Raw genomic sequence first — 20,821 nt, forward strand, 5'->3', positions numbered from 1 at the left:
GTTAAAATTATAAATGAAGAATAGATATAGATACATAGATGTGTGTGTGCATTTGTTCATTTTTTCATGTGTTCGCAGCTTGGAAATTTGCAAGCAGTAAGTTGCTGTTCATTTGGCTAAGGCTTTTCCTCATACTGTTATATAATGTAGAACCCCTTAGTAATAACCTTCTCTTTCTTCGGGGTTTTTTTTTGTGTGTGTGGATTTTTTTGTGGTCCCTTGATTACATCTCAAAGGAAGCCTTAGATTCCCTTGAAGGTGACTTTAACACGCCTCTGTTCCATGCCAGTCTGCTTTTTGAACAGTCAGAAAACAGGCCCGAGGTAGGTCCTTCCAGTAGCAACAGTCTGTGACTAGCATCCAATTCATTCTTTTAATTGTATTTACTTTACCGTCAGGTTCCTGTTTATGGCGACTTTTGTCTCTCACAGGTACCATGTGCAGTTTCCCTTTAAGCACAGGTATTTCAAGAAAGCAATTAGGTAAAGGCTCTTTCTTCACAGGTGTGCAGAGGTCTGGCAAAAGTGAAGGAGGGTGGAGAGGGTTTCTGAACCTGGGGCAGAGCAGCTAAGCCCCGCTCCAGAGGGCCCTTCATTGTGGCCTTGTGCAGATTCAGACCTGCTGCTCCTCTCAGTGAGCTGGGCCGAGGGTCATGGGAAAGGTGGCCTTCCTGTGGAGGACAGACCCACATACATGAGGGCCTCAGGGAGCAGGAGGGAGCAGGACTCCACTGAGGTGGGGGAGGGGGTCTGCTAAGGGGAAAGCACAAAGAGCTAGTGTGACCTTTGAGCTGTGCCTTGTGACCGGTCAGATGTGTGCGCCAGGCCAGGCACTGTCTCTGCAGAGGTACAGTCTGGAAAAGGGCCCTCAGCCCGGGAGCACCCAGCCCCTGAGGGATGGGAAAGCTCCAGTGTGTAGGTAGGCCAGACCACTAAAGTTGCCAGCAGGGCAGGCAACGTAGGTTGGGGGCTAGGGGAGGCTGGGGCTTGGTTCCGATTGTGCGGGAGAAATCCCTGGAGGAGGATCAGCCACGGCAGCCTACAAAGTGGGTGTCCACTCAAGGTCCCCAACCTTGTCTCACTCTGAGCCTGGGTACCCCAGGCTGAGTGAGTGGTCTGGCTTCACTGAAGCCACTTAGTGTGGGGCCGTTTCCTCATGTGTAACAATTGCATGGGAAAAGGTGGGGCGGACAAGGGCTTCAGGCGGAGGACACAGAGTACTCTGTGCTGCCTGCCCTGCCGTGCTCCACTTCACACCTCCGCCTGCTGCCACACCCCAAGGGCCCTCCTCACCTCCCACCTTGCCCCAGTAGCTTGCTTACACAGTTCCAACCACATCGTTTTCTCCTAAACAAAGGTGGTCCCACCAGCTCTTACTCAAAAATCCCTTTGGGCCAACCTCATGGCCAAGGTAAAGACAATACTCGCACCTTAGCTACCATGGCTGGCCTGCCACTATTTGTGAAGTTGGGTCTCAGGGTGTGGCAGGCTGAGGAGACAGGCACACAGGACCAAGGGGATGCCTCTTTGTGACCAGGGCTGGAGGAGAGGAGAGAAGAGGAGTGGACCAAGTATGGCAGTGTCTGCAGGCTGAGGCCTCAAAGGCACAGGGAATTCGGGTTCCAGCCAAGGCCCCAGGGGATGCTGGATGGCCCCCTGCACAGGTGTGAGACTTTGGGGGAGTCTCTTTCCCTCAGTGTCCTTACTGGAAAAACAGGGGCTATGCTCCCTATTGCATGGGCTGGTGTGGGGCAGGGAGATAAGTCCATATAAAATGCTGAGTGCTATACCTGGCACAGTAGGCCATTGTTAAGCACTGGCTCTCTTCATTGTTATATACTTGGACTTTCCTGAGGACACAAATGCCTGGGTTCCCAGCTGGGGTGGTGGCAAGACACTGGCATCCACACCTCTCCTGCAGTGGGATCAGGCCAGGCATGCCGACCATCCTGGCTCTGGCACCCTGGTGCCGGATGGGGAAGGCCTTAGGGCTGGACCAGGGAGCCTGCAGCATGAGCCCAACGAAGTGTAAACATGCAGACGCCACCAGGAGTGCTGGCTGGCTTTGAAGTCTAAAGTACTGCTGCCTCCCAGCTCTTGGCTCACCCCACTCCACTGCTGATGGCTTGTTAAATGTGCCCAGGGCACTGGAGAACTTATGGCCAGGCTGCAGACCAGCCCAGGCTCCCTGCGGTCCTTCCTGAGCAGGGACCAGCTAGCAGACCCCAGCCCTTGGAGGAAGTGGCACTATGATCTACCTGGTCCCTGGGGCCACATTGCTAACCCTTGCGGCCCTGGGCCCCGTCCATCAGGCTGAAGGCTGTGTCCGCTCCCAGGCTACTTGAGAAAACAGAGGTACCCCGTGAAGCAGAGGGAGATCAGATGGCTGTCCTAGTGTTCCAGCCCTAGCCCAAGCCCTCAGCCCCTTCCCTCCCTTCCAAGTGTCAGCATCTGATAGTGGAGAGTCTTACTCAGCTGCTGAAGTGCCTTTGAGCTTCCTTTTAAAGATTGCTTTTTTGGTCGGATACAGACACAGGGTCAAGGCAGTGTGATGCACTGGAAAGAGCTAGCTCTGGATTGGCCCAGCTTGGCCATAGACAAGTCACTCTTTCCCCAACATCCCCTGCCCATCCCCAGAACTGATTTCTTCTGTAAAGGAGCTACAGTGGGGCGTTGATGAGATCACACTGCTGAGGGCCGAGGACAGGGCCTGGCATGAAGCAAGTGCTCACTAAAATGTCTCCTTTTTCCTCCATGAAAATATAACTGCCTTTTCGAGCCGTGCCTTGGTTCCTTATGAGCCCCAGACGGACAGCTTTACTTGAATCGGTGCCTGAGTGATGGAAGACAGAACCATGGAGGGAAGCTTGTTAAATGTGCCCAGGGCACTGGAGAGCATGCTGACAGGGTGCAGGGAACTGGGATGTGTGGCTTGCTATGGATGAGCGAGGGACCTGGCCACCCCTGGGACAGAGGTGGGCAGATGCCTCCTTGGGTGGGCGCCTTCTGTGATGCCCAGAGCCTGGCCTGTCCCAGGCCTCCTCACTGGGCCTCTGCAACTCACTTGACCAAATGAGATGGATTGAAAGCTGCTCTCCTTTCCTGGGTTGACACCACGGATTGCAGTGAGGTTGGTTGTCACTTAAAGCAGTCTTTCACATTAGAAACCTTGCCCCTTCTCATAATAACATTGGAGGTGGATACATTCACCCTGTTTTCCCAGAAGAGGACAGTGAGGCTCAAAGAAGTGATATAGCCTGCCCAAAGTCCCACTGTGGCTGGTGGAGGAGCGGCCCTACCTTGCAAGCCATTCCAGGGCCTCCCTCTCCCTGCCATACCAGGGAAGAAGAAAAGGTATCCTCTGGGCGTGATGTTTCTGATGCCAAATAAGGATGGGTGACACCAGAACAGCAGCATTGCAGGGATCTTGGGGAAGTTGTCGATCCTGGTGCCTGTCAAGTGCCCTGGGAGAATTACCACCTGTGTGCAAGCCTCATTGGTGATCCAGGCAACTTCTGAGTTCTTCACTTGTGGATCCCTTCCCTGGTTGTGTCCTCAGCGAAGATCTCGCTATAGGATAGAGGGTACAAGGGAGAGAACCAGAGTCCCAAGAGCAGCCGCCAGCATGTAGTCTGTGCAGAGTAGGTGTCAGTGTCCCTGCTTTTCTTCAGTTAGATAACTCTCCATCTCTTGGTTTCCAAGTATGTCTTAGTTGTTCTTGCCAACACCCCTAAAAACAAAAAACAAAACAAAAAAAAAACAAAAAACAGCCTTTTCAGAGGAACACACTGAGATCAGGGAAGTCCCTTGCCCAAAGTCCTGTTGCTGGAAAACGCAGTCTAGACTCAAACCCCCCAGCCCTTCCTCTTGCTTTAGTCCTCACAGCCGACTGAGCAAGTAACTTGGGTTCCCACCGCACAGCTGGCTGCCCCTCTTTGCTTGATGCCAGTTCTCTAATTTGAATTAGAATCATCGCTTCAGAACTTGGGCAGTTCCCAAGCCTCATCATGGAAGCTGGGCCCTGAGAGAGACACACACATGTAATGACATAATTATGTGCACTGGCAGCCAGGTCCCCACTCAGAGGCTGGGGACAGTAGGGACTTGCCCGGCACGTAAGCAAGGGCCTGGGCTTCCATGCGCAACCAGTGACTGCTCTTTGGGAACTCACTCTCTGGTGACTAAAGGCTAATATTCATGCAAACAGTGAAAGTCCCCACTTAGAGTCATTGTTGTAGCTGTGCTGGCCTAGGTTCAGCATTGTTTCCGAGGAGCAAGGCCTGCTGAACAAGTCCCACATGCATTGCTTTTGGTTTGACGTCACAATGATTGATTTCAAAATGAAAAGCCTCCAACTGTTTGTTCTCTGAAGGTTTTTCCTCATTGGATGTGCTGGTGTCCGATCTCTGAGGTCTCTCTCTTTTAGCTGGAAGAATCTATAATTTGGAGACAAGCCCAACCACTGGGCATGCACACATATTCTAGAGATGAATAGGGCGGAGAAAATGCATTTCCTCCAGCCCTGCCCTCTAACACCCAGGACAAACAATGACCCCAGGTCTTCCAGAAGCTTCCCAGAGATGCTGGCCTCACTACCTCTAGCAAGAAGGGCCACCATCCCTCCCTCTAGCCAGACTTTGAATGAAGTTACTCACAGTGGACATCTGTGAGTCCTCTCTCAGCACCCCACCCCCAGGAATATCTGGAGGGCTCATGTTCTGGGGATGCAGAAACACATTTAGGCCAGCTCCTGACTTCCAGGACCACCAATTGGGGCAGCTGGTGCAGACAAATTGCTGCTGAGCCAAGACCCACACATAGGCCTTGTCCCTGCCCCTTCCAGGGCTCTGTGGCTGGCTAACATCTGCGTGTGGCACCCTGTAGGGCTGGGGACACAGGACCTGCTCCTGCACCCCCCCCCCCACCTTCCTGTGTGTGGTGCAATGGGGTAGGTCCTGAGGGAAGAAGAACCCCTGCCCAGGAAGTGTGGGACAGCTCTGTGTGAACCTGCCATAACTCTCTTAACTCACTTTGTGGATGGGGAGCTAAGGTCCACAGTGGTTAGGCCATGCGCCAGAGTCTCCAAGACCACAAGACCAGGGCTTTGAGCCCAAGTAGGCTGGTTCAGAGCCCAGGCTCTGGCCCACTGCACAAGAAGGAGCTTGGCATTCCTTCCAGAATTGGCCCTTCTGTGTGAAACCTTAAGAGCTGTGTTGGACAATAGCATTCAAGTCTGTTCTTAGCTGCAGCTAATCGCCTCGTCTCCTTCTGTCTTCCCTCATACCTGGTCCTCATCCTCTTAGCCTTCTTTCTTAGTCTTTTCTTGTCTCCAGTGTGCCCGTGTCCCCATACATGGCCTGTACTGGAATCTACCAGAAGGGTGACTTGCCTCTTGGCCCCATAACCATTGGTAGAGGAAAGCTTACCCACTCCAGCCTCATTTTGTGGATGAGGAAACTGGGGAGGCCCCAGGGGAGGGGGAGTTGGTCAGCAGCTTGCCTCACTGGCCCTCAGTGTATTTTGAGCTGGCAGCGGGTTGGCCCCAGAGCAAACCAGAAGCCCTTGGCAGCCATGAAGTGTACTGCATCCACTGGGCTGGCAGATCTTCCTTTGATAATCAGGTGCTTGGGACGTACCTCAGTTCCTGCATATAGTGGCCAGGCTCCATCTGTCTTCTCTCTCTGCAGTTGAGATAGGCTCCTCCAATAGCTTGGGGCTTTCAGGAACTGGGACTGGCAGGGATAGGGCTGCTCTGCTGCCCCTGGGCTGGATTTGGAAGCCAGCTTGGGTGCAGCCAGTCATGACATGACTCGGAGGAGTCCCGAGGGTGGGGAATGCCCTGGCTGGGCTCAGTCACTACTGCCAAACCCCCACCTCCTCTGCTGTCCTGCCATGGGGGTGGGTTCAGGGAAAGCTGGAATGCATGACTTTGAGCAAGTCCTTTCACTTTGCTGAATCCCTACAGCACTTTTCTGAAAATTAACTAATGATGTGGAGTTGGCTGTCATCTGCTGAGGGTGGGAAGGGAGAGAAAGTGTAGAGGGCTGGATGGTCTGAGGGAGGAGGAGTTTGCTACCAGCTTCTCTAACTGCTTCAGCAGCTTGTGTCCATAGTGCCCATCTAGGCCATCTTCCCACTCCTGGAAGGATCCACTCAGGATGCTGGGAATGACAGTGCAGGCCATCAGTGGGCAGGAGTAGGGAGTGCCAACATTCCTGAGACCACACTGGGTTTGCAGCAGTGTGCCAAAGGCCCGCCTTCTCACCCATGTTGCCTGGCCCTACAGGTTGAATCAAAGACACAGAAGTTAGTGGGACATGACACCTAATCTGTGCTGTCATGCCTTCTGGCCAAGCCGTAAAACAGGAGTGACAGAGGCACTCCCTTTGAACTTGAATCCTTTCTAAACTGCCCCTCAGGCCCCTCCTCAGAGGGTCAGAAAAAGCCCATTCGCTCCTCTCCTTATTCCGGATGCTTAAAAAAATATTGTGGTAATGTAGGTCAGTGAACTGACCGGCACCACACACCAGCAGGATTACAGGGCCCGCCAGCCCGCACGCTGGCCCACTTGGTCAGATGAGAACATAAACAAGAAGGGCCAGGAGCCCTCGGCTTCCCCAGCCCTAGGCTTTTGTTTATGTAGCACTTAAACCAACTTTGGGGTCTTTGCAGTCTGCCGTGAAACCCCTGAAGCTTTTTGAAGTTCCCCTGAAGTTAATAAAATTAGTCTGCCCTCATTGCAAGTCCTTGGCTTGCAGGGGGAAGATGGATCCTCCGCTGTGTCTGTGGCATTTAGCTTTTTAAGTTAATATTCTATAACCAAGAGAAAGGGGAAGGCAGGGGAGAAAATGCAGTAAAAAGTCTTATGAAATGCCTTTATGCTAATAGGTAGCATGCCTGCCACCCCAGGGCCCTGGTCATGGTAGATACCAGCCACCAGGCCCACTGGAAGGCCACAAGATGAGCCGCCATGCTCAATGTGATGAGGGATGACCAGCACTGGGGTGTGGGAGGGAACTAGGTACAAGGCAAGGCTGTCAGCTCCCTCTTTAATGAAACGTACCCCCCAACCACAAGTCCACTTGAGTGATTTTCTTTTGCCCCCAGAGAACCAAGAGTCACCTTCTGTCACCAGTGTCTCCCTCCCCACTTGCATATTGTGTGCATACTTACTGGGACCTGTTGTGGGTCAGGGCATTGTAAGATAGAACTTCCAGTCTGTCTGGTGAGGGACACAGATGGGCCTGGGGACAGGAGGTGCCTGCTTTGTGGGAGAGGGTCTGAAGGAAAGCTTGTCTGAGCCGAGCCTAGGAGAACTGAGTGAGATCTGGGGTGGATACAGAGTTGGGAAGAGGGTGGCGGGATGATCGATGTGTTCGTTACGTTCACTGGCTCAATGATGGTAATGGTTTCATGGGTATATATGTATAACCCAAATTATCAAGTTACTTACCTAACGTGTACATGCTTATGTTATTTATCAATTATGTCTCAATGAAGTGTTAAAAGAATGAAAGGCCATAGGCAGGATGTACCAGCAATCACAGGTATGTGTTCCACATTGACTTAGGCATTCAAGGAGCATGCATGTAGTAAGTGCCTGTTGGCACACAGGAAATGCAGCTGTGGAGAAGAGAGATGTGTTTCTGCTTTCATGGACCTTGGCCTGCTTGGGAGGAGTGAACAAGTAATAGATAAAGCATATCAGGGAGTGATCTGTGTTCTGAAGACAGGGACAGGACCAGGGTGTGCAGAGGAGTAAGGGCCAGGGTGCAGGGGGGGGCCAAGTCTGAAGGCCTTGATTGGAGCCCTTGCTGGGCATTGGGGGCCTGCCCAGAGATGGGGGCACCCTGTCTGCCAGTGAGCAGTCCAAAGGCAATGGGACGGAGGGAGAATGTAATTGCCTTCCCCATGGATATACAGGAGCCTCTTGAGGCAGGAGCTTTTGATTTGGCACATGGTAGGCTCTCAATAAGTATTTGTAGGGAGAAAGGAAGGACATTATAAATTTGATGTGAATTTTCTGCCTGGATTGCCCATTGTATCCCTGTGGTGCCTTTTATAAGGTGGTTGTCTACGTAAGTTGTAAGCTCTTGGTACCAGGATCATGTGTTTGTCATTTCTCGGCCAGCCATGATGCTGGGGACATGCTATCAGCTGGCTCTGTCTCACAGGCTAGCAAAGGCCTGGGACCCACACAGCCTGCCCAGAGTAGCCCAGGGCATCCCAGCAGCCCCAGACCTGCCTGCTTCTCCATCTTGGTGGAGGGAGGGGGTCAGCACATTCTTTGAATGCTTCACCCTAGGCTCTGCAAAGGCCCACCACACTTGGGTTTGAGCCTCCAGTGTACGGCTGGCTGTGGTGACTGCAGTTCCCTCAGGTCTCGCCTCTAACTGCCCTGAAGTAGAAATGAAAATCCGTTGCAGACAAGGATGCTCAAGGGCTTGGGGGACCCCGCCAAATGCCTCTGTCATAGGCTGAGGTGTTCTGAGTCAGTCCCTTTCTCCTAAGGACAGGTGGCCCCTCAGCAGCACAGGCTGAACTTAGGATGGGAAGTGGCAGTGAGCACCTCTGGTCATGGGGAACATGGAATGGCTAGTCCAGAGCCTTTGGCTCAGTTCAGCTGAACTTCCTGGGTCCCTACTATACCAGACTAGGCTGCTGAATGTGATAGGCAGGCCTGCCTCCCAGCTCCTGCCTCCTGGGCTCCTGCCTCCCAGGCTCCTGCCTTCCGAGCTCCTGCCTCCGGGCTCCTGCCTCTGGGCTCCTGCCTCCCAGGATCCTGCCTTCCAGTCTCCTGCCTCCCGGTCTCCTGCCTCCTGGGCTCCTGCCTCCTGGGCTCCTGCCTCCCAGCTCCTGCCAGGCTGGAAACGGAGCTCCACATGCAGGCTACTCTGCTGGAGTGGAGACAGGACACCTGGGAGCTGGGAAGCCCGGGAAAACATATGGGGCTGATCACATCTGCTGGCCCTCACTCCCCATGTCTGTGGTCAGAGGAGCCACCTCCATTCATTTCACCCAGCAGCACCCACAGATGGGTCAGAGCCCACAGCAAGCCAACCCACAGGGGAGCTCTGTGGAGCCGAGTCCTGAAGGACGAGGAGGAGTTTATGTGTGGGAATGAGATTTGTGAATTATAAAGGGCTGTGCAAGTGGAAATGATTATTCTTATCGTTATTTGTATCCGATTCATCCATCACTGGGGAGAGGAGGAATGCAAGTACCTTTTATCTGGCACTATGAATCAAATAGAATAGGATATGTTTTTCTAAAAGGGTTTTAGGGTAAATGGGACAGTTTCTGCCTTTCAAAACAATCCATCTAGGGCCCTTAGCCAAATCTTGGCGTCTTGGGCAGAAGTGAGATGTTTCTGAGGTCGAGGACAGTACAGCCCACAGGGGTTCCCCCATGAGTCTCAGCCTCAGGAGGAGAGGACATGGAGGTGGCAAGTCCCACCATTGGCAGTGCTTCTGGACTCCACAGTGCTACCTGGGCTAGCTCCAGCTCAGACTCGACCCCGGTCCCCAAAAGAACCCAGGCCAGTGCACAGGGCCTGGAGAGCAGAAGGAAGCCTCCCCCATTTCCCTGGTGGCAGCCGTGTGGGACCCAGCATGCTAGATGCCAGATGGAGCATGAGTTATGCTCCAAAGTAGCAGCAAATCTCAGGAGGAAGCTCTGTGTTAGATCTTCTGAGATCATCTGGGAGAGGGTCTAGTCCGTAACATGCGCCCATGCACACATAGACACACGCGCGCACGTGCCCCTCTTTCTCTTTCTTTGACTCGGAGGCCTGGCACCTTCCTGGCATGGGCCCTGCAAAGGAGCTGGGCAGGGCAGGGGAGGGGAGGCTACCTGGTGGGGGCTTTAGGTGCCGTGGAGAGCCATGCCACCTTCCCTGAGGGGAGTATGTTGAGCTGCCAGAGGCCACAGGAGGGGAGAGTGACACTTCAGCCTTCCCTGTGCTCAATCCTTGGGGAGAGGTTCAAGGTGAACATAGCTCATGCTGAAATCAGGGCTCTCCAGGTTGGCTTTTTTATGCACACACATGTCCCTTCTGTCAGCCTGGGCCTCCATGAATAGGCGAGGGGCACAGATTCAGCAGCAGAGGGCCTGGCCAGGGAGGAGCCAAGGAAGATGGGGCTCCTGCCAGGATCGAGGTAGGAGGGCATCATTCAGAGGGCACAGTGGGGCTGTAGAGTAGATGTGGGCCAGGCCAGGAAGAGGCTCTGACAGAGTGAGGAAAGCTGTGGCTGAAATACATATGTGTGTACTGAGCTGGAGGAGCAGAGACTGGGTTCTCAGACACTGCTAGGAAGGAAAACCAGGGAGAGGGTGAGGTGAGTTGGTGAGGTGAGTTCTAGAAAGCCTTGCTGCAGGTTCAGGAGTGGATGTCCTCCTCTCAACCTGGGATGCCCATGCAAGCTTTCCTCAGGAGTGCTGCCAGCCATCATTAGCCAAGTGCTCGGGGACAGGCAGGGTGCAGTGGCCGTGGAGAGGCAGGTACTGGTAGGGCGATTGTGGATTCTGAGCTCCCTTAACCCTGGAGAGTTCTGTGACCTTAGATGGATGGCCTGACTGCTGTGCCTCCCTCCTGCTGCTGCCGTAGTGCTAAGTGTGATCCACATAAAGCTCTTGTAGGGGGCCAGGCTGCTCAATAGAAGTCATGGTGGTGATGAGGGCTGGTCTCCACGTAGCTCCATAGCTCCGGTGCGTTCCATTGTCAGTGAGATGGGCAAATCACCAGGTAAGGGGTTGGGGGGAGGGGGGTGGTAGCAGCAGCAGATCTGGCCTCCTCCACACACTGATGCTCTCTCTGGGGCTGGGTGTGTGGGGACAGGTGATGGATGACCACAGCGTGATCGGCCGTTCCCTGTTCAAAAAGGAGACCAACATCCAGCTCTTCGTGGGCCTCAAGGTACACCTGTCTACTGGGGAGCTGGGGGTCATTGACAGCGCCTTCGGCCAGAGTGGCAAGTTCAAGATCCACATCCCTGGTGAGTGCAGTTGCTTCCTACCCCTGGCAGGCACTGTGCAAACATGGCGAGATGGTGGAGACAGTGCATGGACAGTGCTCCTTGGCTCAGGATGCTCAGCCTGCCTGAGCTGACACACAGGGCCCAGCCCACTCAACATCATGGCCTCTGGTCCCACAGGCTTTTGGTTGGAGAGCCAGGGTGGGTCCTGAAAGTGCCTGGTGTGGAATTAGCCTCTGTTCTGAGCCAGGGTCAGGGTGTGAGTCTGAGCTCCTGCTCCACTGTTACCACACAGGGCTGACCTTGGATGATTTACCCACCTTGTCTGTGAAATGCAGTACCGATATTGATCTGATAGGTGCTTTGGAGGAAGAGTTGGTGAGAGAGACCACCAGGGGCCTGGCATACTGCCCCAGTAGCCAGTATGGTTTCCCAGAATATGAGTTGCCACCTACGTTTTTGCCCAGTGGAGACCAGTAGGTGCTGAGCTTCTGCACAATCTGAGTTGGGACTTGTCCATGGCAGGATCAAGGGGGTGCATTTGCTATTGGGAAGAGAGCCCTTCGATCTCTTTCGTTCAGCCCTCTCTTCCATCACTCCTGCACTTACCCCATACCCATCTTTTGGAGGTCCTACCATACACCAGGCAGGCTGGGGTGCTTGGGGGAGGGGACAGGTGGGAATACATTCAGTGAGTACTGTACCTCGCAGAAAAAGTAAAGCAGGGAGAGGGAGAGAATCACTGTGTGTGTGCCTATGGACAGGCAATCAAGAAAGACCTCTCTGAGGAGGTAACCCTTGACTACAGCCCTGACCAAAGGGAAGGAGGGAGCCCCACTGACATCAAGGGAAGGAACACTTCAAGCTCCTGTCCTGTCCTCTCCACCGATCTGGTCATTACCTCAACCAAACCAGTGTCCACACTGCTCTGCTTCAGGTTCCAAGGAGCACACATGGGTCATGAACAGGGCAGGCCAAGGTCCACACCTCCATTCCCAGGGCCCTGGGCCTGTACCTGTGGGGGCTTACTGGGAGGATAGGAGGGGAGCCACCTGGGGTTAGGGGGGCCGCACCCTGGAATACTCATCTCTCCCCCTGCTGGTCCAGACAAGAGAAGGACAGCACTGTCTGTTCCTTTTTGGGGGTGTGTAGGATCATGTCCAAGCTCCCCTCAGCTCCCTTCCTTTAGCTCAAGGCCAGCTCAGAGTTAGGGTGTCCCCAGAACAGGCCAGAGTACAAGAGGAGGCTTGTTTGGGGGCCCTGGGTGCTGGGGTGGGAGTACAGAGAGGGATACACAGTACCGCTGCTTCAGTCGACTCAAGTTCACATTCCTTTGTAGGTCAGTGTTGCCTTTTTAATAGGTCTGCTTCCTGTTTGTGGCTTTTAAGCTTTTTATTAAATATAACTGGTCAGATTCCTTCATCCCACCCACCCCACTGCTCACCCTCCTCCTGCTTGTCTTTTCCTGTGGATTCCTTCCATAAATAATTACTTTTAACCTTTTTGAAGGGTATTAATTGTAGAAGAATCTTCAGTGAACCTGAGACACCCAGTGCCAGGTGGAGGAGGAGGAGCATTGCTGGCCTCAAGCTGGATGTGCCAGAGTGTGGAGGCTGAGGATTTTGGCCTTGCACGATTTAAGGCTCCCAGAGCAGGAACAGTTCAAAGGAGCTGTCCCAGCCCACAGATTGTGGGTGGGGCTGGGGTCAAATGTGGCCTATGAGCCTTGATGCTAGCTCTGCAGGGCAGCACAGTGGGGGAAAGGGGAGTGGACTAAAGATCATCTGGCTGTCCTCCCATCTGCCCCTGACCACCAGGCCTGGGTTCTCCCTGGGGCCTCTCACCTCAGGTGGCAGGGCCAGATGCCGACAGGGCCAGGTAGCCAGCAGTAGAGAGTAGTGGGGACTATGGTGGCCTGCCATAGACACTGGACTCTGAGATAGGGTCTTGACACTAAGCCCATTGCTTCCCCCCCAAGATACTCTCCGAAATCAGGGGGGCTGGGCTGGTGGGACAGCCCCATCCTGACATCCAAAATGCTGGCTGACCCAGAAAGTCTTAGATTTGGAAAGTCTGATGTTTAATAGCTGCTCCCTTCAAAAAAGTGGCCTCCAGTCCTCAGGCCTCAGTCCTGGGAGGCTGGGAGGCCCTGCAAGATGAACTAGACACCCACTGGGTCGCATTACTACAGAGAGCAGTGGAGGACTTTGCAACCAGAGTTGAATTTCCTCCTGAGGATCGTACCCGTAGCATAGTGTCTCTGCTTCCCAAGTGCTGCTTTACCATGGAACCAGGTTAGTCTCCTCCATCTCCAGAAGGCCCTGGGGAACTGAGAGGGGCCTTACTCATGGTCTATCTGGGTGGCCAGCCCCTGCCTGACCCACCAGCCACAAGAAAAGAGTTGCAGTCTCAGAGAACTGGATGCTATGGGGTCCACGTGTGGTCGGAGAGCCCCTTGTGCTAGGTGGCCTGGCCTGGCCTGCCACTGCTCACCTTGGCAAGTACTGTCCTGCTGTTCCTGCCCTCCTCTCCACCCCAGCGTCCCAGCACCAGCTCCTGCTCTGAGAAGCAGCCCAGTAGGTGAGCTGGAGCCATAGCTGCTGTCAGCCCCACATACCCCACTCTGCAGGGGAAATGAGCTCCTTGATGACTTCCTGGCAGAGAAGAGCAAAGGGGAGGAAGGCACTTGTCCCTCATGACCGCCACTTCTTACTGACTCTAGGGGAGAAGGTGAACATATGCATGCAATTGTATCTTCCAAAACAATGCCTCAGAAACCTAAAATTACACAGTAGGTTGATATGACATGGAAAGCTTTTTGAGTGGCCCATCTCCCATAAGGTGCTCCTGGACCTGCCAGTTTGGGGAGGACTGAATGTAGTCTGTGCTAGTAGCATAGGTGAGGATGGTCTGTAGTGTGCATGCAGCTTACAGCCTTGTCCCAGAGAACCCTAGGCTCCAGGTACCACTGGTGTAATGTGTATCACTGCCTCTAGTCAGGTGACCACACAACTCACAAATGAAACTGACCATGTCACAGAGCTCCAAGTAGACACTCACCTTGGAAGAGCCAGAACAGCAATTATTGAGAACCACAGCCACCAGAGGCCACTGAGGACCTCATCCTCTCCATGGGCCTGTCCCGCCTGCCGAGACCAGCACTCCTCGTACGTGTCAGGAAGTTGACCTTGCTGTGGAGCAGCCAGGCTCTCAATCAGACCCCGAAACAGAGGTCTTGGGTCCTGCTAACTCGCACTGAGGATCATCACATTTGGGTGATCTTTAATACCCTTTCACCTATTACTAATCACAACTAAATGACTCTAGACAGATGAGAAAATAAAAAAAGAAATGTATGGAGTTGTACTTGCAGTAAGAACCCAGAAGGAACTTCTGCTTACTGCTCTTCAGGAGGAGCGTCACTCAGGAGCCATGACAGCTGTCTGAGGGGGACCCCATGAAGCCCCCAGAAAGGTTGGCACCCATGGCATTTGGAGTATCACCATTTCACAGATGAAGACACTGAGACCTGGAAGATAAGCAGTGAACTTGCCCAGCGTTCTATAATAGGACACGTCAGAGTGGGATTGGGCCCACATCACCCTGCCGACCACTCTGACCCTGCCATATCACCCTGCTGACCACTCTGCCCACCACTCTCCCTGAGCCCTGGCTCCTCACGTGCAGGGCTGGTGGGGAGGGGAGAACATGCAGCTATGTCCCTCGGGTGGTGAGGGAGAAGGGAACTATTGTAGCCATTCTGCTTGGCGGACTCTTGAGCAGTGGGCCTGAGAGGTTGCATACCTGGAGAACCACTGCCGGCTCACCTCTGATAGGCGTTCTGAGGAGGGTCCCTAGGCCACCCTGGCTCCAGCTCTGCCCCCCGAAACCAGCTCCAGGTGTCCAGGGCTTTGGTGTGCTATCCCAGTCCAGGCCCTGGCGGCCTGCTCTGGGCTCCGTTTTCTGCCCCTCTACCGTGGCTGCGGGAATGCTCACCTCACCTGCTCCCAGGGCCTTATGCCTCTCTCACTGCCTGGACCACTCTGCAGACACAAACCAGTGCCTCTCTGTGGAGGTACACCTGACTCTGGACCACCGCTTGGTGCTCCTCTTTGGTACTGCCCAGAGCACTTGTGCAGAAGGAAGCCAGAGCAGAAAGGAAGGAGTTTCTTCTAGCTCTTTCCCAGTCTGCATATGGGGAAACTGAGGCCCCTTGATCACAGCTACACAACCAGTAAGAGCCCCGAGTCTCTGCTTGCCTGTCCAGTCCACAGGGAGACTCACAGCAGCTACCAGGAACGAGAGGCTCAGAGGCCCTCCCTGCTGGCTCTTTTCTCAGAAACTCTTTCCCAGGACTCAGTTCAGGCAGACTGCCCTAACACCCGTGTGCCAAAACAGCCTCCCTTTTGTGTCCCAGGACTCTGGGGCAGCCCTGAACCTCCATTCATCTGTCTCTTGTCAGCTGTTTATCAGGCCCTTCAGGTGCCAGGCCCTGTCCAAGTCCTGGAATGTGTTAGATGGAGGGAGATCCTGAACACTGACTGTGGAGGGAGAGTCCTGGGGTGCTCCATCCTTAGCTTGAGCTACCAGTAGTGCAGCACCACCTCTTCTGCATCCCTGGCTCTCAGTGCTCAGGTCAGCCTAGGAGGGTTAGGTGGACTAGGCCAGGGCTGTAAATGCTGGAGGCCCAGTTCTTTGGAGAGTCCCTTGGCACAGTACAGGGCATGGCCTGCAGAGACAAGCAGCCATTTTTGATTGCAGCAGGCCATCCCCACTTGGAGCTTCAGCCCCTCAGTGCTAACACCAGGGAATGATTCTGACCTTCAAGCAGGGAGTAAAGATTAGATCATTAAGCTCTGGCCACAGTATCTGACTCGTGACAAGGCCTTTGTGAATGGTAGCAATGGTTGTGTGTTGTTTTCACCTACCAGGCACCTCCTCTTACCTGGGGTCTCACATGCCCACCAAAGGCCCTGCCCCTACGGCAGAGCAAGGGGAGTTACCATCTTTCACTTTGAGATTGGCTCTGCTACCAAGCCCCCTCCCCATTTATTGACCCTGGAAGGCACTTTGCATTTGGTCAAAAGCAAGGATTAGACATTTCCTTTCTGATTGAAAACAGAATCCCAGGTGTCCCCCTTGGACTGAGCAGGTAATTGGTGAAACATTAGGCACATGGCTTCTAAGAGCTGTTCAGGAATGTTGTCTGAAGCCAGAGGAGCCAGCAGCCAGAGGGAGTGGGGTCGCCTGGAGAGTGTGCAGCATGAAGACCTGCAGCAGGGACAGCAGCCCTCCAGGAAAGCAGAAGGCAGGACCCACAGTGGGTGATGACAGCAGTGGCACAGGCAGCAGCTGCTCTGGAGCTCTCACTCTGCACCGGGGAGCAAGCCCTCATGTAAGCAAACCACTCCACCCTCCCAGCAGCCCGAGGAGGTGGGCCTGGCAGCACATGCATTTCACAGAGGAGGGACGCAAACCAGTACGGAGCCCAAGCAACTTGCCTAAGGTGACATGGCAGAGGGAGGAGGACTGGGGCTAAGCCCGGTAGTGGCCGGGGCACACACTGACTCACTGCACACCTCACCGTTCCAGCTCAGAGGTGGCCAGCTGGCCAGTCGCCTGGCACACGTGCACTCCCTCTTTTCTGGCTCTTTACTCTCACCTTCTTGTATCAGCAGCAGTGCCAGGTTTTGGGCACACAGGCTCCACGAAGATGCAGACCTGCTCTAGGAGTTCATAGCTGATCATTCATCTATTCAACAATGGGTGTTTGAGCCCCTCCTATGTGTCATCCTTGTGCCAGGCTCTAGAAGGACCACAGTGACCTCTGTTCTCATGAGGTTTGCAGCATGGTTAGATGTGAGAGTCTTCTGGGGCTGCTGTAATAAATAACACAGGCCACATGACTTAAAACAAGAACACTTATCCTCTCTGTTCTGGAGGCTAGAAATCCAGGATCAAGGTGTCAGTGGGGCTGGTTTCTTTAGCAGCCTCGCTCCTTGGCTTGCAGATGGCTGTCTTTTCCCTGTCTCTTCATATGGCCACACATCTCTTCGTATCTCTGTCCTAATTCCCTTTTCTTACAAGGGCACTGGTCAGATTGGATTAAGGTGCACTCATGTGATCTCATTTTACTTTAATCACCCCTATAAAGTCCCTCTCTCCAAATACAGTCATATCCTGAGGTGCATGGGGTTAGGAGTTCAATGTGTGAATCTGGGGGCTGTTCAGCCCATGGCTTTGGGAAGATGAATGCATCTCCCAAGCATTTCCACTTGGCAGCCTTCATCAAGCTGTGCAGAGAAGGTGTGTGGTGCTGTGAGAGTATAGAGCAAGATTAACTCGGGGGTTAGGAAGGCTTCCTGTGGCAGTGGCATGGTATCCCGGGGCCCTGGAGGATGAGTAGGAGTCCTTCAAGCAGAGTGGGGGCGGTGTCCCAGCAAGGACGGGCCTGAGTGAAGCTCTAAGGCAGAAAAGATCGGCATCTTCAGGGATAATGGACCCAGGAAACCAGTGGGTGGTGACATGAGCAGGCAGGGGCCACCACATGGAATCTGGTGAGCCCCAGGAGGCTGTTCCTCTCTACCCTCTAATGCAGAGAGGAATTGTCAGAGGGCCGGTGATAGGATACAACATCAAATTCCCATTGCAGAAGGTTCCTTGATACGATGTATGAAAAGTCATCTTCCTATCAACCCTAGGAAGGAGTATTGTCATCTCTGTAACAGGTGAGGCTCAAAGAGCCATGCCCCACCCCACCCAGCTCCCACCCCATGCACATGCTCTTCCCAAGGCCCCAGACTGCAATTCACAGATGTGTGTCAGAGGAATGGACAGCAGGGAAGCAGCAGTGACCCTGTGATGATGCCAAGCTGTGCCTCTCAGGAGTTCACAAAGGGCCATGGGACTATGAGGGGACTACCCTCGAAGGGCATGAGCAACCTGGGCAGATGCAGGGAGATGTCATCAGAGAACCACAGTAGGAGTTTGGGTCTATGGGAAGCCACCAAAAGCAGGTCTTAAGTGAAAGACTGACTTGATTTGATTTGCATTTTTAAGCGATCCCTCTGGCTACCCTCTGGAGAATGGTTTGAGGAAGGCCATAGAGAAAGCAGGGAGGCAGAAGGCTGCTGCAGTACACAGTGATAGTCAGGCCGGTGTCATGTGCATGGGAATCCAGGAAGGCTTCCCAGAGGAGGTAATATTGGAACAGAAGGTTGACCCCATCAGTGGACTTCCCCAGGACAACCACAAGGGAAGGAGAAGGCTGTGTTTGGGTGCCTTTGAGGATTGCAGCAGGGGAGGGCCACAAGCCAAAGCCACGTGGGAGGGCCTCATGGGCCAGTTCTGGCTCATGGAATCAGGCCTGCAGGTGAGGCACTTAGTGGGGACCCAGCATAGTCCCAAGGTTCCTCTCTGGGGAAGGAGGGAATGGCTTGGAGGGAGTACAGCTGGAGGCCTGAGTCCACTGAGAGAGGTACTGCTGCATGGGGAAGGAGGGTGTACCTAGAGGTGGCTAGGAGCCAAATGAGCCCATACTCAGCTTTCCCAGATTGGAGCCACAACTCCTGGTGCCCCCTAGGGTGTCACAGCCCTGTTCTCACCATGTCTGGAAGGATGAACATAGGTCTAACACAGCAGAAAGGTAGCTCTCCAGACCACCCGGAGCACATTCTTACCCTGCAAGGCAGAGCCATGAACTCTTTCCATGGGCCTAGCTCACAGATGCTGCAAGACTGGCACCATGGACCAGTCCTTGGCCCTGAATCCAGAAGCTGGGACCAGCTGCTTGCTTATGTCCCTATTGGATGTTACAGGGAGGGAGACTAAGCCTTGAAAACAAGGCCCTAAGACAAGCTTAGCAACATGCCTGGAGCCATGTCTGTCACCTGCTTGGCCATATCCCTGGCTCCATCAGACACCCAGCAAAGCCAGGACAACAGAAAGAGTCCCTTGTCTTGGCACTTCACCCCATCAGGAAGGCAAGGCAGCCCTCCACCAGCTGCTCTTCTACAGGCCTACCCTGATAGGAGCTGGCTGGCGGCTCAGGTGAGCCCTGGAAACGGGGGAGTAGAGCTGGGCCTCTAGCTGCCTGCATGTATGTACCTGTTGGTCCCTCCTCCCACCATCAGCTGGGAGAGCGGAGCTTCCAGGACTTCCTGTGGAGCAAGTTTCATGCAATTCAAAATGTCTGAGTATGGCCCTGCTGCCCTTAGGCTGGGCCAGGGCATTGCCACCACCCAGCCGAGGCCCTGGTCCCATCTCCAGCTGTAGCAGGTTATGGCAGATGGTCCCAAAAGTGCCTCCTGTATAAACAATTTTTTTTAAGATTTTACTTATTTATTCATGAGAGACGCACAGAGAGAGGCAGAGACATAGCAGAGGGAGAAGCAGACTCCCTGCAAGGAGCCCGACGCAGGACTCCATCCCAGGACCTCAAGATCATGCCCTGAGCGAAAAGCAGGTACGCAACCACTGAACCACCCAGGTGCCCCTATAAACGAAAATTAATGAAGTTCTCTGCCTTTTGTTTTTAAGAAAGCAGCATTTAAGAATCAACTGACCATCTATGTTGTAGATAGTGATCCCTGGATACAGTAGGTCAGCTCAGGGCATCTGGGGCAGCTCACTGCCTTCAGAGCCTCTGTTGCATTTGATGAATGGGGGGGGGGGCATGTAATGATCCAGTCTTGGGGTGCTGTGAGATTTAGGCCAGTGTACAAAGATGCCCTGATCTGCCTGCCGTGTGCGGACACCCAGGCCTGGAAACACAGGCCCTTCCAGGTGGGGCAGTGGGGCTGAGGCTGCCATGTCCCAGCAAGCTGCCACCACTCCACTCTACACAGGTGTTGCTGGACCGCAGCATGGCCACAGTGCAATCAAGTCTTCACATTTTTCAAGAGAGACTGAAGGTCTGGGTTTTTACATGAAATCTCCCAGTTCTCGAATGGGGGCCACCATGTCTAGCTTCTTTTGGGGCCAGTTCCTTAAGGCACTGCCTCTCCATCCTCCTGCCGCCCCCATCCCATTTCTCTGAAGGGTACACTGAGGCTTAGAGGAGCCAGATGACCCACCCAGCAGACCCCGAAGTCCCCAGATGGAAGTGGGCATTTCTCATGGTCACCGTTCCGTGGAGAGACTTCTGGAAATCCAGCAAAGAGGAAAAGTGAAAACTCGTCTTGTTGCCAAAGGGAGGGGCCTCAAGAAATCCTGAGGCTGTGGGCATTGTTGTGTTCCCATAAATAGGCCCTTGCACAATAGGCCATTAGTTGTGTGTTCCCTCTGGGGTTTGAAATGAAACTGGTTTTCTTTTCCTTTAAAATGTGCTCTCCCCACCCACCCAGACGCAAACTGTAGACACTGTCTGGCACAGATTCTTGGGCAACCTCAGTAACCTGTCCTTGGGGCTTCATCAGTGCTCTGAACCAGCCACCTCAAGAGTGGCCCCCACCAGGCCCAAATTGACTTTTACTGAAAGATACTGGCAGGGCTGAGGTTGGTACATGCTTGGCAATTCCTGCCCCTCCCCCCCAGGAGGTGGAAGCAGGGGACCTTCAAAGAACAAGAGCTTTGGAGTTGGCCAGACGTGAGTTGGAATCCTGGCTAGAATATTAACCTTTCAGGGCCTTGGCGGCTTCAATAAAATGGGTTATTTTGAGGATTTCCCCACCCAACTTTTCAAATACTTTGAACCGCACCGAGAAGTTGGAAGAATAGTTTATTGAATACGCATATTCCCTTGGATTTCACGGTTGTTAACATGTTGTCACCTTGGCTTTCTGTGTGTGCCAAACCATTTGCATGGTAGCTGTGGAACGCCAGTGACACCAGCACTTCAGCGTGTGCACC

At 53.7% G+C, this 20,821-nt stretch overlaps 1 protein-coding gene across 2 annotated transcripts in view; it reads left to right on the top strand.

Annotated features, from left to right (window-relative positions):
• Positions 1–20,821, top strand: part of EEFSEC (eukaryotic elongation factor, selenocysteine-tRNA specific) — a 248,696-nt gene that overhangs the window by 191,709 nt on the left and 36,166 nt on the right. For both annotated transcript variants that reach the window (XM_055344139.1, XM_055344140.1), the window contains one exon: positions 10,837–10,993. In XM_055344139.1, the coding sequence (XP_055200114.1) occupies positions 10,837–10,993 (157 nt within the window). The remainder of the gene's footprint in view (positions 1–10,836; positions 10,994–20,821) is intronic.

This window comes from Nyctereutes procyonoides, unplaced genomic scaffold (assembly GCF_905146905.1).
Source record: "Nyctereutes procyonoides isolate TBG_1078 unplaced genomic scaffold, NYPRO_anot_genome, whole genome shotgun sequence".
Classification (NCBI taxonomy): domain Eukaryota; kingdom Metazoa; phylum Chordata; class Mammalia; order Carnivora; family Canidae; genus Nyctereutes; species Nyctereutes procyonoides.